The 24,088-nt window shown below is 34.3% G+C and overlaps 1 protein-coding gene across 4 annotated transcripts; it reads left to right on the top strand.

Moving 5' to 3' along the window:
* The first annotated feature begins 69 nt into the window (after positions 1-69).
* LOC138699940 (uncharacterized) lies at positions 70-23,657 on the top strand. 4 transcript variants are annotated; one of them, XM_069826149.1, is made up of 5 exons: positions 70-307; positions 4,200-4,365; positions 10,972-11,326; positions 11,895-11,970; positions 23,329-23,657. In XM_069826149.1, exons 1-5 carry the CDS (start codon positions 171-173, stop codon positions 23,339-23,341), a joined length of 747 nt encoding a protein of 248 aa, XP_069682250.1. In that variant the 5' UTR covers positions 70-170; the 3' UTR covers positions 23,342-23,657. The 4 variants fall into 4 exon arrangements, 2 of the variants coding, with proteins under 2 accessions (XP_069682250.1, XP_069682249.1); XR_011332135.1 differs by lacking the exon at positions 11,895-11,970 and having other exon boundaries at positions 73-307; positions 23,314-23,657; XM_069826148.1 differs by lacking the exon at positions 11,895-11,970 and having other exon boundaries at positions 75-307.
* Positions 23,658-24,088: the final 431 nt, after the last annotated feature.

The following is a 24,088-nucleotide window of genomic DNA, read 5'->3' as shown; positions in this document are numbered from 1 at the left end:
GGATGTGTAGTAAGCAATGAGTATGAAAGAGATCTTTCTCTTTCTAACTCGTTGGTAGTAAGATTCACTGCCTGCTGGCTGCCATAAGATGCGATCCAGCAGGCAGTGGTTTGAATTAAGCGGGCAATTAAGTTTAGTCTTTGTTGACTCGCCCTTAATAAAATTGTAAAATGGAGCAAGGAAGACTTAAAACAGTATTTGGTAACTTGGTAAAAGAAAGAAATATGTTAAAAGAAGTAATCAAGCAGAAAAAGAAAGAGGTTTTGGAACAGAAAAGGAATCTCTCACTATTCGATGATGAGGAAAGGTTAGCTACATTTCCCATAATATTTTTTTTTTATTATTTTATGTTATACCGGTACCGTAACCTTTTCTTGATTTCCCTACCTTCTCACCTGTCCAATAGTTCTTGCTTAGTGAAATAGAAATCAGGGCCTAACTTTAATATTTAATACTATTAGCAACCATCACCACTTTACCATTCTGTCAGCGGTACGTCGATGTTTGTGACAAGGTTAGAGAGGTTTTGATGAGGGTTTATCTAAATCTCTGGCCGACGTCTGTAATAGATAGCCCAGAGATTTGTGACAAATAGTCGTAATTTCATTACCGGTACATTTTTCTTGTGCCACGTTGGTGTTTAGGAAACAGAAAGTCGAAATCTATACAACTATGAAATCTACCTCGACATGGGGAAATTAACATCCCATGGTATTCGTAAACTGCTTCATAGTTAGAACCTGGAACAAGTAAAAAAACTTAATACTGCTATAAAGTCTTAATTTGGATAAATTTCAGAACACGGATTTCGTCCTTTCCCTTTTATTTCAAAATTTCAACCTTGTGCACATAAAATAAATTGTTGGCACTGAAAAGTGCCTTTTCGTAAGCATGATAATGCACATTCAACAAACGCAGACAAAATTTTTACTGCCATATAACGCACTTCTCTTTGTAGCACGATAGACTTGCCTATGGAGTATGAAAGTCATTTTTGGCGCGTATTTATGTTATGAACTGTTGAATTAGTTACTGTAGTAGGTTAAACGAGAGTTGAATGGATTCCGCCGATTTTGGAATAGACACCGACGCACTTAGGTTAGGTTAGTTTAGGCTTTTATTATCCCGTCAAGATGTCACCCTGTAGTACAAAGTTTTCACGATTACATACGAGGAAGATTATTAATGAGAAAATATACTGACAAGCCATGAGCATTATTTGTTGTTTTTTTGGAAATGTCCTACATGATTCCCTAGATTTGGCACCTACTATTGTTCTAATTACTCTTTTTTGTAGTAGGAATATACTTTTATTATCTGTGGAATTTCCCCAGAATATTATTCCAAAACTCTACCGAGTGAAAGTATGCAAGTGAACTATTTAATTCTCAGCATCACCAGTAACAGGAATCGTTTATTCAATTGAATCATTGACTCAGCAACATCTCATCTATAATTACCATTTCTTTAATATGATTTTTCCAGTTTAACATACCGATTTTTAAGCAAGAAATTTGGTTGTTGTTGTTTCTATTAGGGACCTGTTGTTAATTATTGCGCTTCTAATTTGCGAGGTTGCATTTGGACAGTGTTTAAATTGAATTATGTTAGTTTTGTTACAATTGAATACTAATTTATTGACTGAGAATCAGTCACATATTTTCAGGAGAATTTCCTCTGTTGAAGATTTGAACACTTAAATGTGTTGGAGTTATTGGCTGTAATTACTATAATTGTGTTGTGTGGTCCAAGTAATAAATAGTAAATCCAAAATAATCTGTGTTCTAATTATGCTGTCTAAATATTTAGGGAAGCGAAATTCTGATAATGAGGAGCCTGCATTAAAAATGTATTTATTTAAAGAGGCGAAGAGATGTGTATTGGCTTATGCTCACACAGAATAATCGCTCTTAAGCTCACAATTAAGCCTGGTTTCAGACTTCCCCCTCAATGCAGGTGCTTGGCCAAACAGTCATGGCCTGTTGCCAATCTAAATGCAGCTACAGACGATCTGCGTGGTAAATCGGGAATTAACTGTGGATTATGATGCAGAGAGTTCCATTTTTTCCCTTGAGATTGTGTTATCAAATTTTGTTTGTTGAAGTCTACTGTAAGTATGTAGATTTAATAAATCTTTTCATAGAGTAATATGTAGATTTAGAAACAGGTCTGTAAGTAGCAGTGCTGCCCTTCTTTGCTAAAGCATCCACATTCTCGTTTCCCAGGATTCCACATTGGGATGGTATCCATTGGAATACAATTCTTTTATTGAGTGTCATTAATTGAGAGAGCATTTTAGTTATTTTTGCTGTTTGAGATGAAAGTGTGTGTCTAGAGACTATTGATAGAATAGCTGCTTTGGAGTCTGACAATATAACTGCATTTTTAAATTTATTGATATGGCATAGAAGATTCCTGAGACTTTCACTTATTGCAATGATTTCTCCATCAAAACTTGTTCCATATCCAAGAGATCTATAAAATGAGAAGAGACAGCATGTAACACCTGCACTGGCACCTTGTTTCCTGGAGATCAAGGATCCGTCGGTGTATGAATGAAGCCAGTTTTATGTAGGGTACCTAATATTGTTTCAATATTTCAGTGTTTACTTCTGATTTCAGTATTTCTTCTGTTAAATTTAGATTATACTCTATATTTAATAGAGTTAAAGGGTTTGGTTTAATTTGTAAGTTTTCTTTTAAATTCGGGATGATTTTTTGTTTTAATTCTTGAACCATGGATATGAAACTTTTTTGAGATTTTAATCTACAGAGAGGACTGTATGAATGCCAATCGTTTCCTGGTAATCTGATAAGTTTTTCATACTGAATCAGTGCTTTTTCTTCTATTATCATTTTCAATTTAACCACTTTCCTGATTAACCCTAGTTAACTCTGGTTGCTAACTTGTGTCAAAATTTATTAACCCGAGTTAACTCGTTCGAGTCCCATTTTCGCTGCTAAGGATTATATCCCGAATATATATGTTTCCATTCTTTCATTAACCTTTTCCTCACTAGATGGCTACAGAAGTTAGTGATATTGCTATATCTGGTGGTGTTTTTTGTACTTCTTCCTTGCGAGTGGAATTCTATGCTCATATAGCATTCACACACAGTAGTGAGTAGATGCTAGTTAGTTTTGGCGGTTTCTGTTTTTGTTTAGTGTTTTTTGTGCTGTTTTGTGTAAAGATGGATCAAGTTAGTGATTTCGAAACTTTTGATCAGGAATATATTCCTGTAGAAGATTAGGAAATGAAACATCGGTATCAGAAGACGAAGTTATAGACCAACAAGCAAATTCAGATCAGTTGATGTCGCGTTTTTTCGACAGCGGTTTGAATAGAAGACATCTGGCATCATTTCTTCTGCACCTCCGAGGTCCCCATTCCCTGAAATTTTAATATTGTTTCTGATAACGATAATTCTCAATTTTTAAAATTATTCTTTAATAATGACTTCATCAACATTATATTCGAGGAGATGATTCGGCATGCTAATAAGTGTTCACAGAATGCTGAAAATAATTCGTGACGGTCTACTACAGACTCTGAAATACGTGTACTTTTGGGCATAGTGATACTGCAGAACATTATTCACAAACCTGAAGAACAGATGTACTGGTACAAATATTCAATGACTGCTACACCATTCTTCCTAAAACGCTCTCATATAGAAGAGCAGATACTACTGTCCGGAATGCAATGTGCCACTGTGCGTAATACCCTGCTTTCGAGTCTATCACATGACAAGCAACATTTAACGCCTTGATAACAGCACTGGTATTGTACCTCATAAATTAATCCATAAAAAAAAAACATAAGTTGGTAAATAGTTCAGGAGAAAATCAAAGTGGGACAACTACCAGAGCTGGAATCAAAGTGCACGGGATAACTCGGAATAATAATTCAGATATGAATGTATGTCTATTTCATAGTGATTTTTTAGGTATGTAAGAAAATTAGTGCTGTACAGTGATTCTGCAATATTAAATGACCTCTTTACGAAAATAAAAAAATATGACACTTTTTTTCACAAAACTGGTAAAATATATAGTAAGGGAAGAGGTTAAGTAATTACTTATTTAGACTGGGAAGTTTTGAAATGAAAGCCCTATATTATATATATATATATATATATATATATATATATATATCGAATTTTTTGAGTAGTTACTAACTAAGATCATTGTGCTTACAGAACAGTAAACGTGGCAAAATGTGAGAAGATTAATCAGTTTTTTAACAAGACAGCCTTTTCAAATGAGAAAGTAAATGCAACAGCTGATGGATCGATTCAGTGCACTGCTGATGTGCAGGCTGGGTGTGTGAAATATCACATATCTTTCATAAAAAAAGACTTGAAGGTACTGTAAGAAGTATAGAGTGTTATTGTTCATTGAGACACATTTATTCACAGATTTATAAGTGAAAAGGTATATAAGAGAATGCAGATGTTGCCGAGGCGGGATTGATAATATTACAGAGATTCTAGCTAAAATTTATTAAATGTAGATGGAATGGATCATTTTGATAAACTTCAGTTTTTCCTTGTTATTCAATTTTTAACTGTGTATTGGTACATGCCATATTTCGAGAAAGTATAAGATGTATGTATGTTTCTCCTACAATCTGTCAAGATACTGCCTAAAATTTATCTTTATTGCATATTCACTATGATCAGGAATGAGGAGTCCAGAATGTACGTGTATGTGGCTGCACATATCACACATACATTCAGAATTACCTTATTTTGTGTTCAGTACCAAAATATCTTATTGTTTATTATACCAGTATGCAAACATTTTTTAAAATATAAAATCTAACATTAACTACGTTTATGATCTGATATAGGAGTGTATTCAGCTTTTTTCATTTTTTTGCAGTCGTAACAGTATACTAAAAAGGAAGAAAAATTCTCCTTATACTATATAGAGTGTCTGGGACGACCACTACCAATAAGAAAGTTTTATAACTCAACAACGAACAAATTTGTTTGCTGCAAAAGACAGAGGAATTCGCCAAGTGTTTATGGTGATCAGTAAATCTACATATCTCGTGTGGCTTGGCACACTTATCAATGCAGAAATATCAGCAATAATGAATGGAATAACAGTTTCACTAACATAAAACTTAATAACAATTGAATATCAAGCAGAAATCATTAGGAACGGAATTATTGTGTTGTCATCATAAAAACTTGGCAAGTTCCTCTGTCCCCTGCAGCAAATAACATTTAGATAAATTTATTACTTACTGAGTTATAAAACTTTCTTATTGGTATCGTTTGTCTCAGAAACTGTGTACTCGTATGTAAACTAGAAGCGCACTTTCTCCAGCAGGCCAATTGTTATGATATAGTAAACCCGAAACTAACTGTTAAATTAGGTGAATTTGAAATAATATTAAACTCATAAACGTTATAGAGGGTGAATCAAAAGTCAGGAATCATAGTGTTATTCACTTCAGTTTGTATTGTCTTTATCAGTGGTCATCAAAACACTACACTCTTGGGCTAGCATCTCTTACAGCACCAGCATGCATTTGTGGTTGCTGACGAGTATGCTTCCTCCTGCACAAGAGTGGATGTCGCCATGCACTGCTTACCCATAATCCATTTCAGCAAGTGCTGACGACCACTGGTCTATATGATATACTCAATATGGTGATCCTCTTTAGCAACACATATTCAGATGATGCTCCCAGTTCTTCAGAACACTGAGGATTGTGGCAAGTGGTATTTGTGCGACACATTCCATTATCTCCCTTGCAGATGGTGTAGGTCACGAATCTTGGTGGAATAAACCATTGACTTCAGGTGACTCCATAGGTATTAAACCATTAGTGTGGGATAGGAGACCTCACGGGACATTCAATGGGCCTTGCCAACCTATCCACCTCCCTGGAAACTGGTCATCCAGCCACTGTCGACGTACGATTAACACATTAGTTCAGTTGTTCTTGACTTTTGACACACTATATTTTGTGAGCATTCTACAAAGATCTAAACAAAATATAACTTTTTCTACGATCACAGGACAAGCAGTGGAGGGGTGAAATATGGGCCACAACCAACCAGTAATCCAAGAAATGAAGCTGTAGCAATCTTTCATCTCACACTGGATTCTTAGTTAAAGACGTACACCACATTGGAGTAGTACAAAATCCATACTGCAATAGCAGGGAGACATGAATAAAAGCCATCTCCAAAAATTTATGGCAGTTTCCAAAACTATTAAATCTATTCTACATCCCAACCAGTCTTATTTCTGATGTAAACAAAGGGATGGAGAAATGTTCTATGATTACAGCACAGGATTAGTAGAAAGAAATACGCACATGCTTGAGTTCAAAAACTGTGCATAAGTTTATGCAACATTTAGAAATGAGTACTGTGTAATCTATGAGTAGTAAGCTGTGCTGACCTCGCAAGGTTTACAATTTTAATACATACGGAGATAATCACTTACTGTATATATAGTTTTAATATATACAATTGCTGTAGATGGACAGGTATGGGCTGGTATGCTGTACTCTCTAAAATAAAAACTTGCCATTACCATACTGGCAAAAAATATAGACTCGAAAATATATTAACTATGTTTAACTAGTCTCAATACTTTTAAATGGAGGATGTTAATTATTTCAAGAACATTTTGATTTAGATATCTGGCACAGATGTAGCGGCTGATACTCAGGGCTGTAACCAAGGGAGTTCCAGGGGTTGATGAACAACTGCTAAAAATTGTTCCTTACCTCGTACCACTATATGTGTATCGTAACATGCAAAATACTGCATCGTACTGGACGATTGCTGATTACAGTAACTAAAAAATCATACTGTAAATACAGTGAGATGAAAAGAAAATTACAGGTATTTTAGGTTCATAAAGTTTCACTTCAATCGTTTCAAGTGATATATTTAGTGTTTCATGGTCTCATTATTGTGTATTAATGATGAATAGTAGATAAAAAGTCGTATTAAGTTAATAATTTTGTACAAGGTGTTAATTAAATTGTGTTCAATGTCAAAAAAAAATACTCAAGACCAAGTTCAGTTGCTACCCCTAGGGGTTCAGAGCAACCCCTAGCGCTGTCTGCTGGTTATGGCCCTGCTGGCACTTCAGGAGTAGTTGTGATTTGTTAATTTCAAACTTGCATACTGCCATGATATTTCTACAAATAATTAACACAAATTTTATAGCTCAAGAAATCTGCTACACTAATTCGATCATTTCAAAACTTGTGTAGATGCCTTTGCATAATACTAATCTTATGATGTGGCACCTCAAGAATTCTGCTGGAGTGATTTGATAATTTTAAAACTCGCTCAATCGTAACATTAGCAGTTTGCTAGAGGAGGGAATTATTGTTACTTTTTCGTGTGTTCATGACTCTTGAGTTTTGAGGTAGTGGTTGATCGTCAAAAGTGTTTAACTATCCTGACAGTGGACATGAAAGTCTTGATTTGTGCGTTATAATGAGTTTGCATAACTGGTTGAGAATTTCAAAAAGAAAAGAAATAGAACGTAGTGTTCATGATGAAAAAAGTGATAGTGACAGATGTCAGATGTACAAAATTCCAAAACTTAGAGACTTAGATTTGTAGGATGGCTGGCTGTTTAAAAGCTGTGTTTAAATCAGACGAAGTAGATGGAAATATGAAAGCTCTACCAACAGATTTTCCAGAATGTTGGTCGGAAGCTCGTACAATTAGTCTAATTTAAGAAAGAAATGGAAAAATTTGGTTCTTCTACGTGTGTTCAAGTTTGTAAGTTTGGCTTAGGTCCATCCCAAGGCACATGCTTAAAATCAGCCAAAGAATTGGTCGATTGTGGAGAACACTAAGAAAACATAGCAAAATGATCTGCAGATAAAGATACATTAATATAAAAGCACTACTACTGATACAAAATCAGAACAGATTAAGAATGATGTTAATAAGAAGTCTTCAGAAACTGGAATATACAAGATGAATGTGGTGCAGTATGAAACAACTACTAGAGTTTAGATCAGCATATAAAATTAGAAAATTTGGTAGTTGACTCACTGATTTTCCAGGAGACATTAAAGTTCAGCAGTTAAATGGATTACACATGGACAGAGTTTTACACTCCAAATTTAGCCGCACTAATATCTTAGATCACATCTACAGAAATGGCAATTTAGAATAGCTAAGCATATAATTTCAAACAATATTAAATTCAGTGTCATGGTAAACAAATCAATGACTATCAGCAATAAGCCTGTAATGGCCACCTTTAAAATGTGCAATGCCAGAAAGTACACCTGTGCATTCTTTCTTTTGGGACATAATTTAACATAAAGACACAATTAGCAGTTCAATCAAGGATGCTATAATACAGAATCTGAGTTTCTATGGTTCGGATTAAGTTTCTCTTAAGTTTTTTTTGCTTGTGATAGAGCATTCGTTATTTTGAGAAGGAAAAAACGGAGTTATAGAAACTTTTTCACAATTTCATTGTATGGCATTATGCTAAATATAGATTATAACGGGCAGGAAACTCGTATTGTAAATAGAGCAATCTGCATAACAGCAATAAAGGTAAGGGGAGAGGCTAAGCTCTCTGAAGTGGCTGTTTCCCGACTCTGGATTAGAACTAGCAGTTCATGGTACAAGAAATGAAGTACAGGGCCTCAATAGTATCTTTGACAATTTATACTTTGCATGCAATATGTCCTCAAAAAATTAGATACAACTTAAAGGCTGCAGCTGAGTTGAGTGAAAAGTTCAGTAAAGTTGGGAAGATATTTTCTATTAGATGGGCTGCCTCCATAACAGGAAAGCTATAGAGTTGTCAGATTTATCTATACTTCTGCAAAGGAGAGATATAACAATTGCAGAAGCTGATAAAGCTATCAATTCTACTGTTAAGATCTTTGAATCTTTGGTACATTCGCCAGGATCTTATGCTGAGGAGGTATTCTCTGCTTTAAAACAGAATATTTTTTAATAATTGAGCTACACAGCAGTACAAGAACAGTTGAAATAAACTCTAGTCAATTTCGCATAAGTCTGGCAGAAAATCTCAAGCAGAAGCTTATTATCAATCCCACACAAGCATTCTACTTACATTTACAATCTAAAATTAGTGATACAGAAATGGAACAAGCAGAAAAACGAGACTGTTGAAAGATTTGGCTATTGTAAATACAAATAGATATAACCTGTAGCAATACAAACATCTCAAACTTATGTGAACATTTCCATCTTGAAAACAAGTGAAAGTACATTCAGGTCTTAAGAAAATATACTAACACCATTGTGAAACCACTAGAGCTTTGTAGTTTGTTACGCATTATGACAACCATTGTTACGTACAGTAAATTGCAAGATTTGCACTACCAAACCTAGGTACTTTTTTTTTTCTCTTTGGCGTATATATTTTAGTTGTAGCCATTTCTTTTATTCGTGTTTTAAGCAGGACAATATGTATTTAGTTTCTTTAAGATTATGATAAATATTTTTATGACTAAACATTCTTTGCTTTATGAATCGTCCTAGTATACTGAATGAAAATGAAAACCTTCCAACTACTGTATTTAAAAATAAGATCACGAAGATGACCTCCATTTTGTTCCACACACATTTTCAGTCTTGTCTGTAGGTTCCCATCACATTGTACTGTACAACATTATTACAGGAATTCGTGCCATCTTCCCAGATTTATTCTTTCAAGTCTGGCCTTTGTGTGATGAAGGTGTCTGGAATGTGTGCTTTCAAATATTCCCTAAGAAAGTGCACATGTGGACAGATCAGATGATCTGACAGGCCATGGAATATTCCTGTTCTTTGAGATTACGTGATTAGGAAACAAATTCTTCACTATGTTCATGAAAGCCCTTGAAGTGTGGCTTGTAGCATCATTTTGTTGGAAATACACCTCATTAACAGGATGATGAACTAGTTCAGGCTGAAGGAAGTTTTCTAACATTCTAACAAAGCACTGTGAATTCACGTATTACTATCGTAGTTTTCAAAGAAATAAGACCCTGTGTCTAAAAAAATGAGATGGCACATAAGACTGTCACTTTGAGACTGTGCAGCAACTTTTCATGGAGTATTTCAAGATCTTTATTTGCCCAATAGCGAAAGTTTTGCTGAATGACAATACCTGAAAGGTGAAAATTGCTCATTAAAATTGTTTACAAGCTCTGGATTCACATGTATCATGTTCAATAACTGTTAATAGAAAGTGAGTCTTTTCACATAGTCATCATCATTCAGTGCTTGCATTATCTGAATCTTGTATGGGTGGTACTGGAAATTCTTGTATAAAATATCTGCATGCTGCGATTAGAAATGCTAAGTAACACTGCATATCCACATGCTAAACAGCTAATGTTTTAATCAAGTGCAATGTCCTTAATGTTATATAAAATTAAAGAATATCAACATATTTTATATATAACATACAATTTGTAACATACCATATCATGACCATAATACTAGCTGGCCATATAATGAACGCATGGCTCCTAAGGGTTAATTAGACATGTTTTGGGGTTACTGCTTCCCCATCATCAATAATTAAAAGTGACGGATCGAAGACACAAAAAGTAACCCTGAAACATGTCTTGTTAAAGAAGCCTTGATGAAAAAAAAATTGTATTCACACAACTGTTTTAATTATTTATTGTATTTTTATTTATATTTTAAGAATCTAGTTGTTTTGGTCTATCTCTTTAATGTAATGTTTTAACATTTAATTCTATGGTCATAACTTCCAATTGATAGTTGTATTCCATTAGGAGTAGACATAGACAAAGATCTGTCATATCAACTGTTACATTGGTTTTCCAAATGTAAGTGATATAGTATGTGATACAGAAGTGTTCATTAGTCAGTCTTCATTCTGTCTTCAGCTATGTTGTTGTTCTGTTTACTTTGTAATTTCCATAATCAGACTAATTTTGACACATTATAGAAGAACATGTATTACTTTGTGCAGGACAATGAAATGTTGGTTACTTCCCTCAAAGCAAACTACTATAATCCATTCCATGAAGCTGAATTAAAATCGTGGAAAAACGAGAATGTAAGGAAGAACAATTTACAGAGGCTTATAAGAGGCACAGTGGAGTATGAAGATTGGTTCATCCACAGAGAAGAAATCACGAATTTATGTGAGAGACATGCTTCCCATTTCTCTGTCGAGAAACTGCCTGAAAATGGAGAGTACAGTATTACAGCATTTATGAAAGGAGAATTTACTAAACATTTCAGTTGCAAGTGGAAGATTAATTGGAGAGATGAATCTCTTAGGATGTTTCCATCCTTCACTTTCTACAACGTAGAAAACACAAGTAAGTATTTATCTTCATTATCTATCCTTTGATGTATTTAGAGACCTGGTTTGTTACAATGTCACTATGTGTTCCTTTTGCCACTTTCTTCCGTCTTTTAAGCTTACTTACATTCCTTTTTTTTTACTCTCTTCAAAATTTATAAGAAAAAGAGAGCGTGCATGCATGTAGTGGACAAGGTCGCAGTTGGAGTTTTTCTCGAGATTCTCCCATTGTCCTATATTAGGCATCATCATTCCGTCAACATTTCTCCATTCCATCATCATTCCATAACATTCCCCGAACATTGGCTGGCCTAGGATGAGTGGAGTTGTTTGCTCGAAATCTGGTACTCAGCAAACATTAGTGTAGTCAGCTGGTGTGGGTTTGGAAATGCGCCTAAGTTGAAGGTTAGCACATAGATCTTGAAGGTCGCACTGCTGAAATTCTATTCTATGGTGCCAGTGTTATAAGCTGTGTCTTTACGGTGTTCAACCTCTTTTGCAAAGTGAAGTTCCACAAGCAACTTAATAATTGTTCATGTTTGCAAAGGTGTAAAATCTGCAGCACATTCTTTCATTTATTACAGATGTTATAAGTATTCATATCTGGATCGAAAAGACATGCAAAGTTTATTGCTGTACAGAAAAGTATGCGACTTTGAGGTATGTGAACTTGAAGCAATAACTGAGACTCTTTGAGCAAGCCAAAGCATGTATTGCTATAAAAAAACATTTTTCGCCATACTTGTGGTGCTTATAAATCATGTTGAAAATAGAGTAAACATCTGCAGAAGGCCAAGTAATACTGGAACAACTACATTTTTTACTTTTGTTTCAGCTGTGTTTGTTTTCCATAATTCTGAAGAACTTGAAAGTTTTTTTCTGATTTCATTCAAAATAAAGACTGTGACATAGGAAATGCTTGTATTATTGTTCAGGCCAATACTGATAGATTGAATGATATGAGAAATATACTAAGCGAGTTGCACGGTTTATTGTCAGAGAGCAAAAAGCTTGCTACAGAAAAACTGTGTTGACATTAAAATAAGTACTCCACAACATTTATACAAATGACTTTATTGTCAAATGCCTGGCATTAGAAAACAACAACATTTATACAAATATATTGTGACAGAATATCTACTCAATAGACGAGAAAATCTGTGTAATGAGGATGACTGAAGACAGCATACCAATATTTATATTCCAATAAACTGAAAGGGCAATTTCAGAGTCGAACTGAAGATTTAAATGGCTCCAGCCTTATTGGAATACACGCTTTACATCCAAAAACTCCATCTCTCTTAGAATATGAAGTTCTAAGCCATTTGCCGAACATTACCACTGATAGTGTTCAAGTGGAACTGAAACTTCTTCCTAAGATAAGAAGTCGCTATGAATTTAAAAGTCAGTGAAAAGAAATTTTTAAAATAATTTCAGTTAGCTTTTCATGAAATATACAAACTAGCTGTTATTGCATTGACAATTCCATTGTTTGAACATTCATTTTTGTGTATGCAGAATATAAGAACATAACTCTGTAACCGAATGGCAGACGAGCAATTAAGCAGTCAAGTAATTCTTTGCATTGAAAGGGAATTAACCAAGAACCTTAACAAGGACACTATCTTAGACAAACTTGATGCTCTCCATAACAGATGATCGATTGGGGCAAGCAAGTTATAATTGTTTCATTGCTTACCGGTACGTAAAATTATTAAATACGTAGGTAAGTGCATGGACATTTTCCAAACAAGAATAGTTGCCTTATTACATTAACACTTCACAATGACATTTTAACGTAGCATGGGGGGGGCTAATGTCTCGCCCCACCTTTGCTCCCCTAGATTAAAAATCCTGTCACCGTCCCTGCTGTGAATGTGAACGCATGCTAACGATGTTAAATGTAATGTAGCAATAATCCTATATGTAGAATAATATAGCGAAGAGTGAAGAAAGAAAAGTAGACAAGCTAGATAGGTCTCGAACTGAGGATATGTCCATTATCACTCTGGTGATAAAGAAGGTACGTACTAAAAGTTTGTAGAAGATATACTGTATATGATATGCTGCCAATAATTGATATGACTTGATTCTGTGTCTTTAATTTCCATCCAAAACGATAATCAGAATCAGTGATCTTTTGGAATCACTGTTTATCTCGTCAAAACACCATCTTGGCTATCACCAATTTAATCTATGCTAGGGAACTATATAGTAAGTAATTGATATATAGAGATCTATTTATAATTTGAGAGCAGTTACAGCACGCACCATTGCAGCAAGTAATTGGCACTTAACGTCACCTCTCCTTCATAAACTGTTTCACCTTTACAGCAAAACAACTCTTGTCCACACAGTATTACAGTCATTCTAAAGGAAAGATTCGATATAGTAAATTAAGCAGAGACTTTTTCTAGTGGAAAATTATTTACAGAATAAAACTATAAAATGTGTTAAGTGTATTTGTAAGTTTCGTCTCAAATATCCACATAATTTACAACCTACATGCAAGCTATACATAATCGACTTTTTAACCTGTATCATTTTAATAATAATGAAAAAAAAACGGAGTTTTGAGACTTAATGCTGATATGGGAGCAGTTGACTTAAATACCGATAACACATTGCATCAAGAGGTACTGCAACCATTCTCAGATATAAATCTATCTCTCTGTAGCATTGTTAAATAATCCTCAAAAAATTATTACAATTTATTCATCTAAAATACTTTCCATGAATGTATTTATTAACTGTGTACCAGTACGGTACTTAAAAAAATAAACACCAATCTTGAAATTAAAATATTTTCTCCACACAAAAATATTGAACTGTGGTACTGCAAAGATCTTGAAATAATCCTTTTCAAGGACCAATTCTTCCCAAGTGTCCAACAGCACTCATACATTTTTAATGGGAATGCTGTAGAAAGCCAAGGTATCACTTATATCTCCCCTGATCATCAAACCTTAGCAATATAATACACCAACTATATACTTATTCTGATGGACGGAAATATTTCATTTAGAGATGTTTTTTCAACAGAGAAGATGAAATTTTTATCCAAAATATGAAGATATTGGTTTGTACTGAGCTTGCCTAAAACCCTCAGTAAGATAACTGTTCTATAATAAGGAATTCAACTCCAGTACGAAAAACCTTGGCAGCCACTTTATTCTTCCTCCTCATCCTACATTTGGTGCCAGACCGAAGAGTATTCAGACCCACTTGTCATACACATTTGAGATTTTGACTTAAGAGGAGTCATGGCAAAAATGTGACTTGCGAGCACATTGTGGTTCACAATGGTAGCTATGCATTTGTCTTGCTTCCTACCACTCCCACTCCCAACCCCCACCCTCTCACTCACTGGAGTCAAACTCCGTTCAATTTGTATTTGTCTCTGACCTGCGAGTGGCATATCGTCGTAATGTCTCTCTCGAAACCATGTACCTCTACAAAAACTAAAGTTTCAAGTAGGATGAGAGGACGCATTTTTTTGCTGCCAATATGATGAGAATATTAAATGTATGATTTGTTCACAATTATTACGAGGAAAACGGTTGTATAACATAAAACGCCATTATACTACATGTCACTCATGAAACATTAAAAGGTTAAGTGTTATTGTTATTATTATTATTATTATTATTATTATTATTAATAATATCCAAAGCTTCGTTCTTTCACTTGCTCTGTTGAAGCCATGTTCGCTACAACTTACGTTTGTGAAAAATTATTTTCAACAATGAAAATAGTAAAAACCAAATTTAGATCACAACTGACAGACAAATACATTCGTGATCAGCTATGACTGGCAGTGACATAATTCCTGATTTGAAACTCTGTCACAGAGACATTCTGAAGACAATTTTAGGTTGTGATAATGTGTTCATTAGTTTGTAACCTTATACTGTATAAAATTATATTTGTTTTCTTATTCATTTCTTTCTTTGTTACACATACTAAACATTAGTTTGTAACCTTATACTGTATAAAATTATATTTAAGTGCTTAACGTAAGGAAAATAAAAATCCGTTAATAAGTCAGACAGTTGCTTCACTTCCCCTTTGGGCGTCTGCCTCCCTCCATAGGTGCTATGCATGTTGCAGATTACACAGTGGCTCGGTGCACAATCACATTTTAGCCATGGCTGACTTAGAGAAACTACCCTGCTCCATTCACAATTTCATATAGCATACTCTTCTCCTTATGCCGAGCCACACATGTTGTCTCCTGAGGAAATCCAGGAAATGAAACTCAGCAGCATCGTGAAGTTGGTCACGCACTGCTATCTTCAGGGTTTATTTCTAACTTACGGGGGCACAATGGACCATTCGTACCTAGAGCTCTATATAGACAGAGTACCGCAAAGGTCGGCGGTGGACCCAAGCGCTCGCTCTGTTAACATTGCTGGAATAGGGAAATTGACGCGCTCGCTCAGTTTTTATGCTGTAAATTCCATTCTAGGGCACTGATAATAATTGTAAATATACTGGCGTGTAGCTAAATGTTTCACGCATGACACTATGAACTTTTAAATGTAATATCTCAATTAGAAGCGTTGCAAATACATGTTATTCGTGTATCAGTTCTGGCAGGAAGGGAGATCAAATATATAATGTAGACCTACTACAAGTATTATTTGAACTAGGAATCTCAGGCAGACCATAACACTCTTGTTTTACAAGTAGAATTTTAAGAAGTATATTATATACTTTGATGGCAGTTACTTAGTACATACAATATTGAACAGAATACATGAAATATGGTGACTGACCTATTCAGGTCCAGTAGAACTCTTTACTTTCATATTTGTTTACAGTATTCTCCAATAAAAGCTCAATATTTTAGTAATTTCAGTACATTAATTTTTGAAGCAAACACAAACTTATAGATTAATAAATTATAACACTGAAATAAAATTATTTGAAGCAAATACTCGAATATAAAATTATTATAATCATGGCATTTTCGGTCACTCTCAGTAAAATGCGTTGTCTGAAATATGTTTGTAAGGCTAGCATTAATTGTCGAGATTGATGGAAGAAGTGCATAGCTAAAAATGCAGTTATGAAAAAATGAGTAAAAAATGCACCAATAAAAAATTTAGTTAAAATTGTCATACTTTCATAAAAGAATCTTTACAATAGTTGGTAGGTGAAATTACACTTTACTCAATTTTTTAATGGTTTAATAATAATAATAATAATGGCTCTATTTAACCTGACAGAGTTAAGGCCGTAAGGCCTTCTCTTACACTCAACCAGAATTCAAACTTGCTTACATAGTTGAACATACAACTGTATCGGTTTTAATTAATTACATACAGATACGATTTAGGTACACAATGAAATCAAAATAGGTAGTTACATAAAAATTTACCTCATAAAATAAAAATAAACAAGTGGAATACATATGAATGTTGTTTAAATCAAATACTAATCACACAAAACAGAAGCCGATAATTCAATAAAAAATGTACATAGTAAAAATAAAAATAAACACATTAGATTACAAGTAAGATTGACATAATTAAAGCAGAAAATGTACACAATAAAAAAATAGATTAATAATAAAAAAATTAATAAAAAACAACACAGTGGGATACATATTGGTGTTGAGTGATAAACACAATTTACATGATTACACAATAAAAATAAGAAACAAAAAATAAAAATAAATACAGTGGAATACATTGCATTAAATATTTGCAACGCGTTAGGTCTGGCAACTCATACGATATAATATTTTGTTTCATTTAATTTAGGATTATTTGTAATATATTCGGAGACTTATTTAGAGGATAGTTTTCAGTTATACTGGTCAATAATGTGTTGTAACTTTACATTGAAAATCTCCTCTTCTCTATGTAGCATACATGATCGTAAAAGTGGAAGAGTTTTGTTGAATACAGTATTCGGAAAGGCAGAGTCATAAAAGGGGAAGAAAAATATTGACCTTTCGTAAGCAGTAACGAAAGAGACATGTTAAAAGGAAACTAATTTTTATAGCTCAAGCAATTTTTTTCTTCTGGTGATTCTCAGACAGCCACGGTGGTAGAATGATGGACACCGAATTTCTAAAACGGAAAGGGTCACTCAACCCACTTACCGCGTTACGAAAACAATAACTTTAAAAATGGCTAACTCCTTTTTTTTATATATAGAATGAAAGTCTCTGCTTTTCAGAAATGTTGAAGGGCAAGGTTTGTCGTTTTTTCCTTCTTTTCATTGAACTTGTGAGACCGTCATGTCTCGTTTTTATGGTTTTATTTTTCTCCCAATTCTAAGTGCACGTGTAACAAAGGTTTTAGGCCTATTTTCAAGTCTTATATGTGGCACTTTTCCTTTCAAAATAAAGATTTTTTTGTCCTTCAGCTTTCTAAAACCCTTCTCCAGTACTACTTTGACTTTAAACGTCAGTTTTTTTTGTCTGACATCTTCAGTCTGATAGTCACTCTCAACTGTTCTACATTAGTTTGTGTTAAGTTAGTGCGAAGTGTTAAGTATACGTTTTTCGAACAGTGGAAGTGGATACTTTTGTAAGGAAAAGCGCATAGGGTTTAATGACAAAAATGTCATTATTAGTTATTAATATTCATCCATGTGTTTGTGTTAAAAATCTTTGTAACGTATGTATGAAAAACCGTGTGGCTACAGTTTCTAGCATAATAAACTTATGAAATATTAAGTTTATTAATTTTCGTGCAGTGCCATTTCTATGGATCGGTGGCTAATAAAAACAATAAAAGTGACAAAGAAAAAAAATCAGAATACCGTCATTGCCTGGATGTCGCACCAGACAGAGAATTCAACTTTCTTCAATCTTCCCCAACTTCAGAGAAATTTGTCAGACGAGGTAACAGCAACTTCCTCCATGATAGAAATTATAAAGTATTATTTTCATAGCTGTGCATCCAATTACTGAAATTATAGAAATATTAGTATACAGCAGTACAGAGCTCCATTGTAAGCTTGTTCATTTTATATTACTTTTTCTTATATAATTCGTACTTAGTATGATAATTTACTTTCTAAATCGAGAGTCAAGACAGGAGTAAATATTATATTGTAAGGTGTTAGACTAGAAGGGAAGCTCTACTGTTTTCATGAACTAATAGCTGTGTATACTAATTAATGTGTTGTCGATGTTAAATAGGGATATTCAGTTGATATGAACCTTTCAAAATTATCAAAAGTATGTACTTACAAGAACATTCGGTGTGTTATAACCCTTTGAGCCACTAAAGAAAGTGTCATGTGTTGTTATGTACACAAAGTCTTTCATAATATTAATTTGGGGAACTCTGAACTTTTTTTGGAATTGGAAAGAGATCCGTGAGAAGAAAGTTTCGATATTATTATATTATATTATATTATAGCCACCGGCATGGCTCAATCGGTTAAGGCGCTTTTCTGCCGGTCTGAAGTTGCGCTCGGGCGCGGGTTCGATTCCCGCTTAGGCTGATTACCTGGTTGGGTTTTTTCCGATGTTTTCCCCAACCGTAAAGTAAATGCCAGGTAATCTATTGCGAATCCTCGGCCTCCTCTCGCCAAATACCATCACGCTATTACCAATCTTATCGACGCTAAATAACCTAGTAGTTGATACAGCGTCGTTAAATAACCAACTAAAAATATTATATTATATTATATTATATTATATTATATTATATTATATTATATTATATTATTATGTATAGTAAATAATCACCATTTGCGAGGAAATACTTACCAGCATTAATACGAAGCCGTGGCGGTTTCTGTAGTCTTGGTACTGAAGTGTGTGAGAATATAGACGGTACAGCATTTGGTTTAAGTTTTCTATCTCCATCGCCATGCCTATTTTCAAACTGGTCCTTTGTAAAATGTTTCTATATAGGAAAAGTAAATGATACATAATCATTATTTTATCGAGTGGTATGTTAAAAAATCGGGTTTGAGTTATTTAGGTTGAGTGAAACACAAAACCATACTCACTTCGCATAATCGAGAGTTTTTAGATGGTGTCCATTTGTCGCGATTTATTCTTGCCACCCAAATTTTTCTTCTTTTCTTGTCTTTCTGCCCTTGAGGTATTCGATAAAGATGTACACCTTTCTCTTGCCTTACCCATATGCACAACACTGTGGCATTTTAGTGCCTTTAAATTAAGAAGAAAATTGGCATTTAACTGAATTCAATGGTTTTCTTATGCTACTACTAGTGGGCTTTGTGTCCAGAGAAGAGCGCGAGGTCACGTGGACCAATCAGAGCGCCGCATTGTCGGCAAGAAGCAGGGAAGACAGTTGCGGTACTCTGTCTATATAGAGCTCTATTCGTACCTGGTATTAACTGCTTTAGTAGCTGTCTAGTCCCTTACTGAGGAAGAAGAAATGTCAGGCATTTCGTGGCTTGATTTGCTATCAACCATTTCTTTCCTTGAACCAGCAACAGGCTGAAACGATTATATTTTACCTGAGCCAGCAGAAGAACTTCATCTTGCTCCCTAGTAGAAATATATGAAAATCCCATAAACAACGTTTTTCAACTTGTACATTGTCCCAGAAAGGTGTACTCCATCACAAAGCCTACAACTTGCAATTTCTGCAGTCTGAAATGCCGAAATTGAATAATATGCTCTGACTGGGACATTTCATTTCAAAATGTGTAATAAAAATGGAGATTTAAGGTGATTATTTTAAAAGAAACATCACCTGGAATCAAACAGTATTGCTATATCAACTTGGTTATTACTAAAGTCTGTATAATTATTTTAAAAGAAACATCATCTGGAATCAAACAGTATTGCTATATCATCTTGGTTGTTACTGAGGTCTGTAAGATGTAATAATTTTAATTATATTAAACACTGAATTTCATAATAGTTTCATTTCACTTTACAATAAATCAATTGTTTATTCTCTGCAATACTATGTAAGGGTGTAGATTGCTGGTAATGAAAAACTAAATCACAGCGTTTCGAAGTTTAGTTCTACCTTTATGTTCAGGTGAATAAAAACTGTAGTGAGAATGGTTCCTATTCGTTGAATTTGTTACAAACGGCTAAGTTTGCTTAACTGGTCCATTAACTGTTCATAACAGCTTTAACAACTTTTTTGGCCCCCCCCCCCCCACCACATTCAGCAATTTATTGATAAAGTTCCAAAACAAATATGTTTTCTGCCTTTTCGTATTTTAGTGTAAATTCAAATAATGATGCACAAATATTGTTCATGTCCAGCTGTCAAAACAATTGGGCATAGAGACATTAGTGTAGGTTTAACAACTGGAACGTCTTTCTCACTCCATTCCCCCATATCTCCTGAAGATGGAGATAGAGCCAATCTTTAAAATGTTATTTCTTTATTCATTACCAGCAGTGGAGCATTGGAAGAAGTCTCTTCTTACTTACTTACAAATGGCTTTTAAGGAACCCGAAGGTTCATAGCCACCCTCACATAAGCCCGCCAGCGGTCCCTATCCTGTGCAAGATTAATCCAGTCTCTATCATCATACCCCACCTCCCTCAAATCCATTTTAATATTATCCTCCCATCTACGTCTCGGCCTCCCTAAAGGTCTTTTTCCCTCCGGTCTCCCAACTAACACTCTATATGCATTTCTGGATTCGCCCATATGTGCTACATGCCCTGCCCATCTCAAACGTCTGGATTTAATGTTCCTAATTATGTCAGGTGAAGAATACAATGCGTGCAGTTCTGTGTTGTGTAACTTTCTCCATTCTCCTGTAACTTCATCCCGCTTAGCCCCAAATATTTTCCTCAGCACCTTATTCTCAAACACCCTTAACCTATGTTCCTCTCTCAGAGTGAGAGTCCAAGTTTCACAACCATACAGAAGAACCGGTAATATAACTGTTTTATAAATTCTAACTTTCAGATTTTTGGACAGCAAACTGGATGATAAGAGCTTCTCAACCGAATAATAACATGCATTTCCCATATTTATTCTGCGTTTAATTTCCTCCCGAGTGTCATTTATATTTGTTACTGTTGCTCCAAGATATTTGAATTTTTCCACCTCTTCGAAGGATAAATCTCCAATTTTTATATTTCCATTTCGTACAATATTCTGGTCACGAGACATAATCATATACTTTGTCTTTTCGGGATTTACTTCCACACCGATCGCTTTACTTGCTTCAAGTAAAATTTCCGTGTTTTTCCTAATCGTTTGTGTATTTTCTCCTAACATATTCACGTCATCCGCATAGACAAGAAGCTGATGTAACCCGTTCAATTCCAAACCCTGCCTGTTATCCTGAACTTTCCTAATGGCATATTCTAGAGCGAAGTTAAAAAGTAAAGGCGATAGTGCATCTCCCTGCTTTAGCCCGCAGTGAATTGGAAAAGCATCAGATAGAAACTGACCTATACGGACTCTGCTGTATGTTTCACTGAGACACATTTTAATTAATCGAACTAGTTTCTTGGGAATACCAAATTCAATAAGAATATCATATAATACTTCCCTCTTAACCGAGTCATATGCCTTTTTGAAATCTATGAATAACTGATGCACTGTACCCTTATACTCCCATTTTTTCTCCATTATCTGTCGAATACAAAAAACCTGATCATTAGTCGATCTATTACGCCGAAAACCGCACTGATGATCCCCAATAATTTCATCTACATACGGAGTTAATCTTCTCAAAAGAACATTGGACAAAATTTTGTACGACGTCAACAAAAGTGATATTCCTCGAAAGTTACCACAGTTGGTTTTGTCCCCCTTTTTAAAAATAGGTACAATTATGGACTCCTTCCATTGTTCTGGTACAATTTCCTTTTCCCAAATTGCAAGTACAAGTTTATAAATTTCGCTATATAATGCACTTCCACCGTCTTGTATTAATTCTGCTGGAATTTGATCGATACCTGGAGACTTGTACTTTTTCAGATTTTCTATCGCAATTTCGACTTCTGAAAGCGTGGGTTTGGGTATAAATGGCTCAGCAGTTTGTATTTCAATTTCGTCCCGATCATTTCTATTTGGCCTATGTACATTTAGTAGTTGCGCAAAATAATTTTTCCATCTGTTTAGGATTGATGGAGAGTCTGCAAGCAAGTCACCATTCTCATCCTTGATCACGTTTACCCTTGGCTGATATCCGTTCTTAAATTCCTTTATACCCTTATATAAATCTCGAATGTTTTTATTCTTACTATTTGTTTCTACCTCATTCTGTTTTTCCTTAAAGTAACCTCTCTTTTTATTCCTAAGTGTACGACTTGCTTCCCGTCTTTCATTGAAATAATTATCTCTCTTCTCCTCAACTGGATCCTGTAAGAATTTCAATTTTGCCTGTTTCCTTCTTTCTACTACCATGCAACAATCTTCATCAAACCACGGTTTCTTTTTCTTAGTTTCATAATAACGTATGCTCTGCTCAGCTGCAATTTTGATACTATCTCTGATATTTTCCCACATGCTATTAACATCTAATTCTTTCTCAACTTCGTCGGGACTTTCTAAAGTGGCAAACCTATTCGAAATTTCGACCTGATAATTTTGCTTAGCTTCCTCGTCCTTTAATTTCAAAATATTGAATTTAGTAATATTAACTTGTTGCTCTACTCGCTTGGCTACTGATAATCTTTCTCTTAATTCTCCAATCACCAAAATAATGGTCAGAATTACAGTCTGCACCCCTGAAAGTTCGATTATCTACTATACTAGTATGTCTCCGTTTATCTATCAAGATGTGATCTATTTGGTTGTGTGTCAATCCATCTGGAGAAGTCCAAGTATATTTATGTATATCAGAAGTCTCTTCTAAACAATGAAATTGCTCTTTCCTTTATTTAGATCAATATATAATGCTAAGCAAATAGATTACTCAAGTACTGTGTCAACATTACTTTCTTTTGATCAAAAGGAGAATTTTTCGAATTCTCTTGAAATTAAGAAATGTTATGTATAATGGCTACCTGAACAGAATTTTGAACGCATTTTTTACAGCATATTTTGTCCATTTTTTTTAAATACAGTACAATAGTCTTACTCATTACAGGTTCCATCTATGAAGAAAATGAATATCTTATCAAGAAGATCATCATGCCTGATATCGAACAAGAAGAAATAACAAGTCTGTGGAAGAGATTGATAAAAAATGTCGTTACAGAGAATGAGTTTGTAAAACTACAACAAAATTAAAACACATCATGTTTTTTTATTTTGTTTAATGTTACAGAGTTAGTTCAAAGTATATATATGCGTTAATGTAATAAATATTCATAATTTTGTATTCCATGTTTAGTTGCAGAAAAATGTATGGAAATTTGAATGCAAAGTAATCGACTACTGTTATTTTGTAATAAAGGATTAATATCTAAACGGAAATTTTATTGTATTTCGTTTAATATCATGTTTCCATAAATAAGGTGTCTAACATAATTTTTGGTTATATCATCTTAAGTTCTGAATGTAAGCCATTTAACTCGTGACCTTGATTTTCGTGCAGTTATTGAAGTCAAAAGTGTGAAGGCATTCTAAAATTTGTACCTATATGAATGATTTTTGGTGCCGTGCAACATCATAGACTGTGGAGGTATTTGATTGTAAATCTAACTTCGGCAAAGCATTCAACAACTGGTGAAAAAAATGGCGTATATTGTCCAGTAAAGAATACATTGTATTTTTTTTTATAAGTCTCGCAGTATTGTCATGGTACAACAAGAGTGAAGTTCCATAACAATAGACAGTTGAAGTGATGAAAATGAGATAATCCAAAGCCACACTTTTAACAAAAATGGTTTTTTGCGCGAATTCAT

This window comes from Periplaneta americana, chromosome 5, assembly GCF_040183065.1.
Source record: "Periplaneta americana isolate PAMFEO1 chromosome 5, P.americana_PAMFEO1_priV1, whole genome shotgun sequence".
NCBI lineage: Eukaryota > Metazoa > Arthropoda > Insecta > Blattodea > Blattidae > Periplaneta > Periplaneta americana.
Note: the sequence above shows the minus strand (reverse complement) of the source record. Positions and strands in the feature narration are given on the sequence as shown.

Coding starts and splice junctions, on each gene's coding strand:
- LOC138699940 (XM_069826148.1), top strand. CDS start 171: ATGGAGCAAGGAAGACTTAAAACAGTATTTGGTAACTTGGTAAAAGAA. Junction 308..4,199: donor CTATTCGATGATGAGGAAAG/GTTAGCTACATT, acceptor TTGTGCTTACAG/AACAGTAAACGTGGCAAAAT. Junction 4,366..10,971: donor TCATAAAAAAAGACTTGAAG/GTACTGTAAGAA, acceptor TACTTTGTGCAG/GACAATGAAATGTTGGTTAC.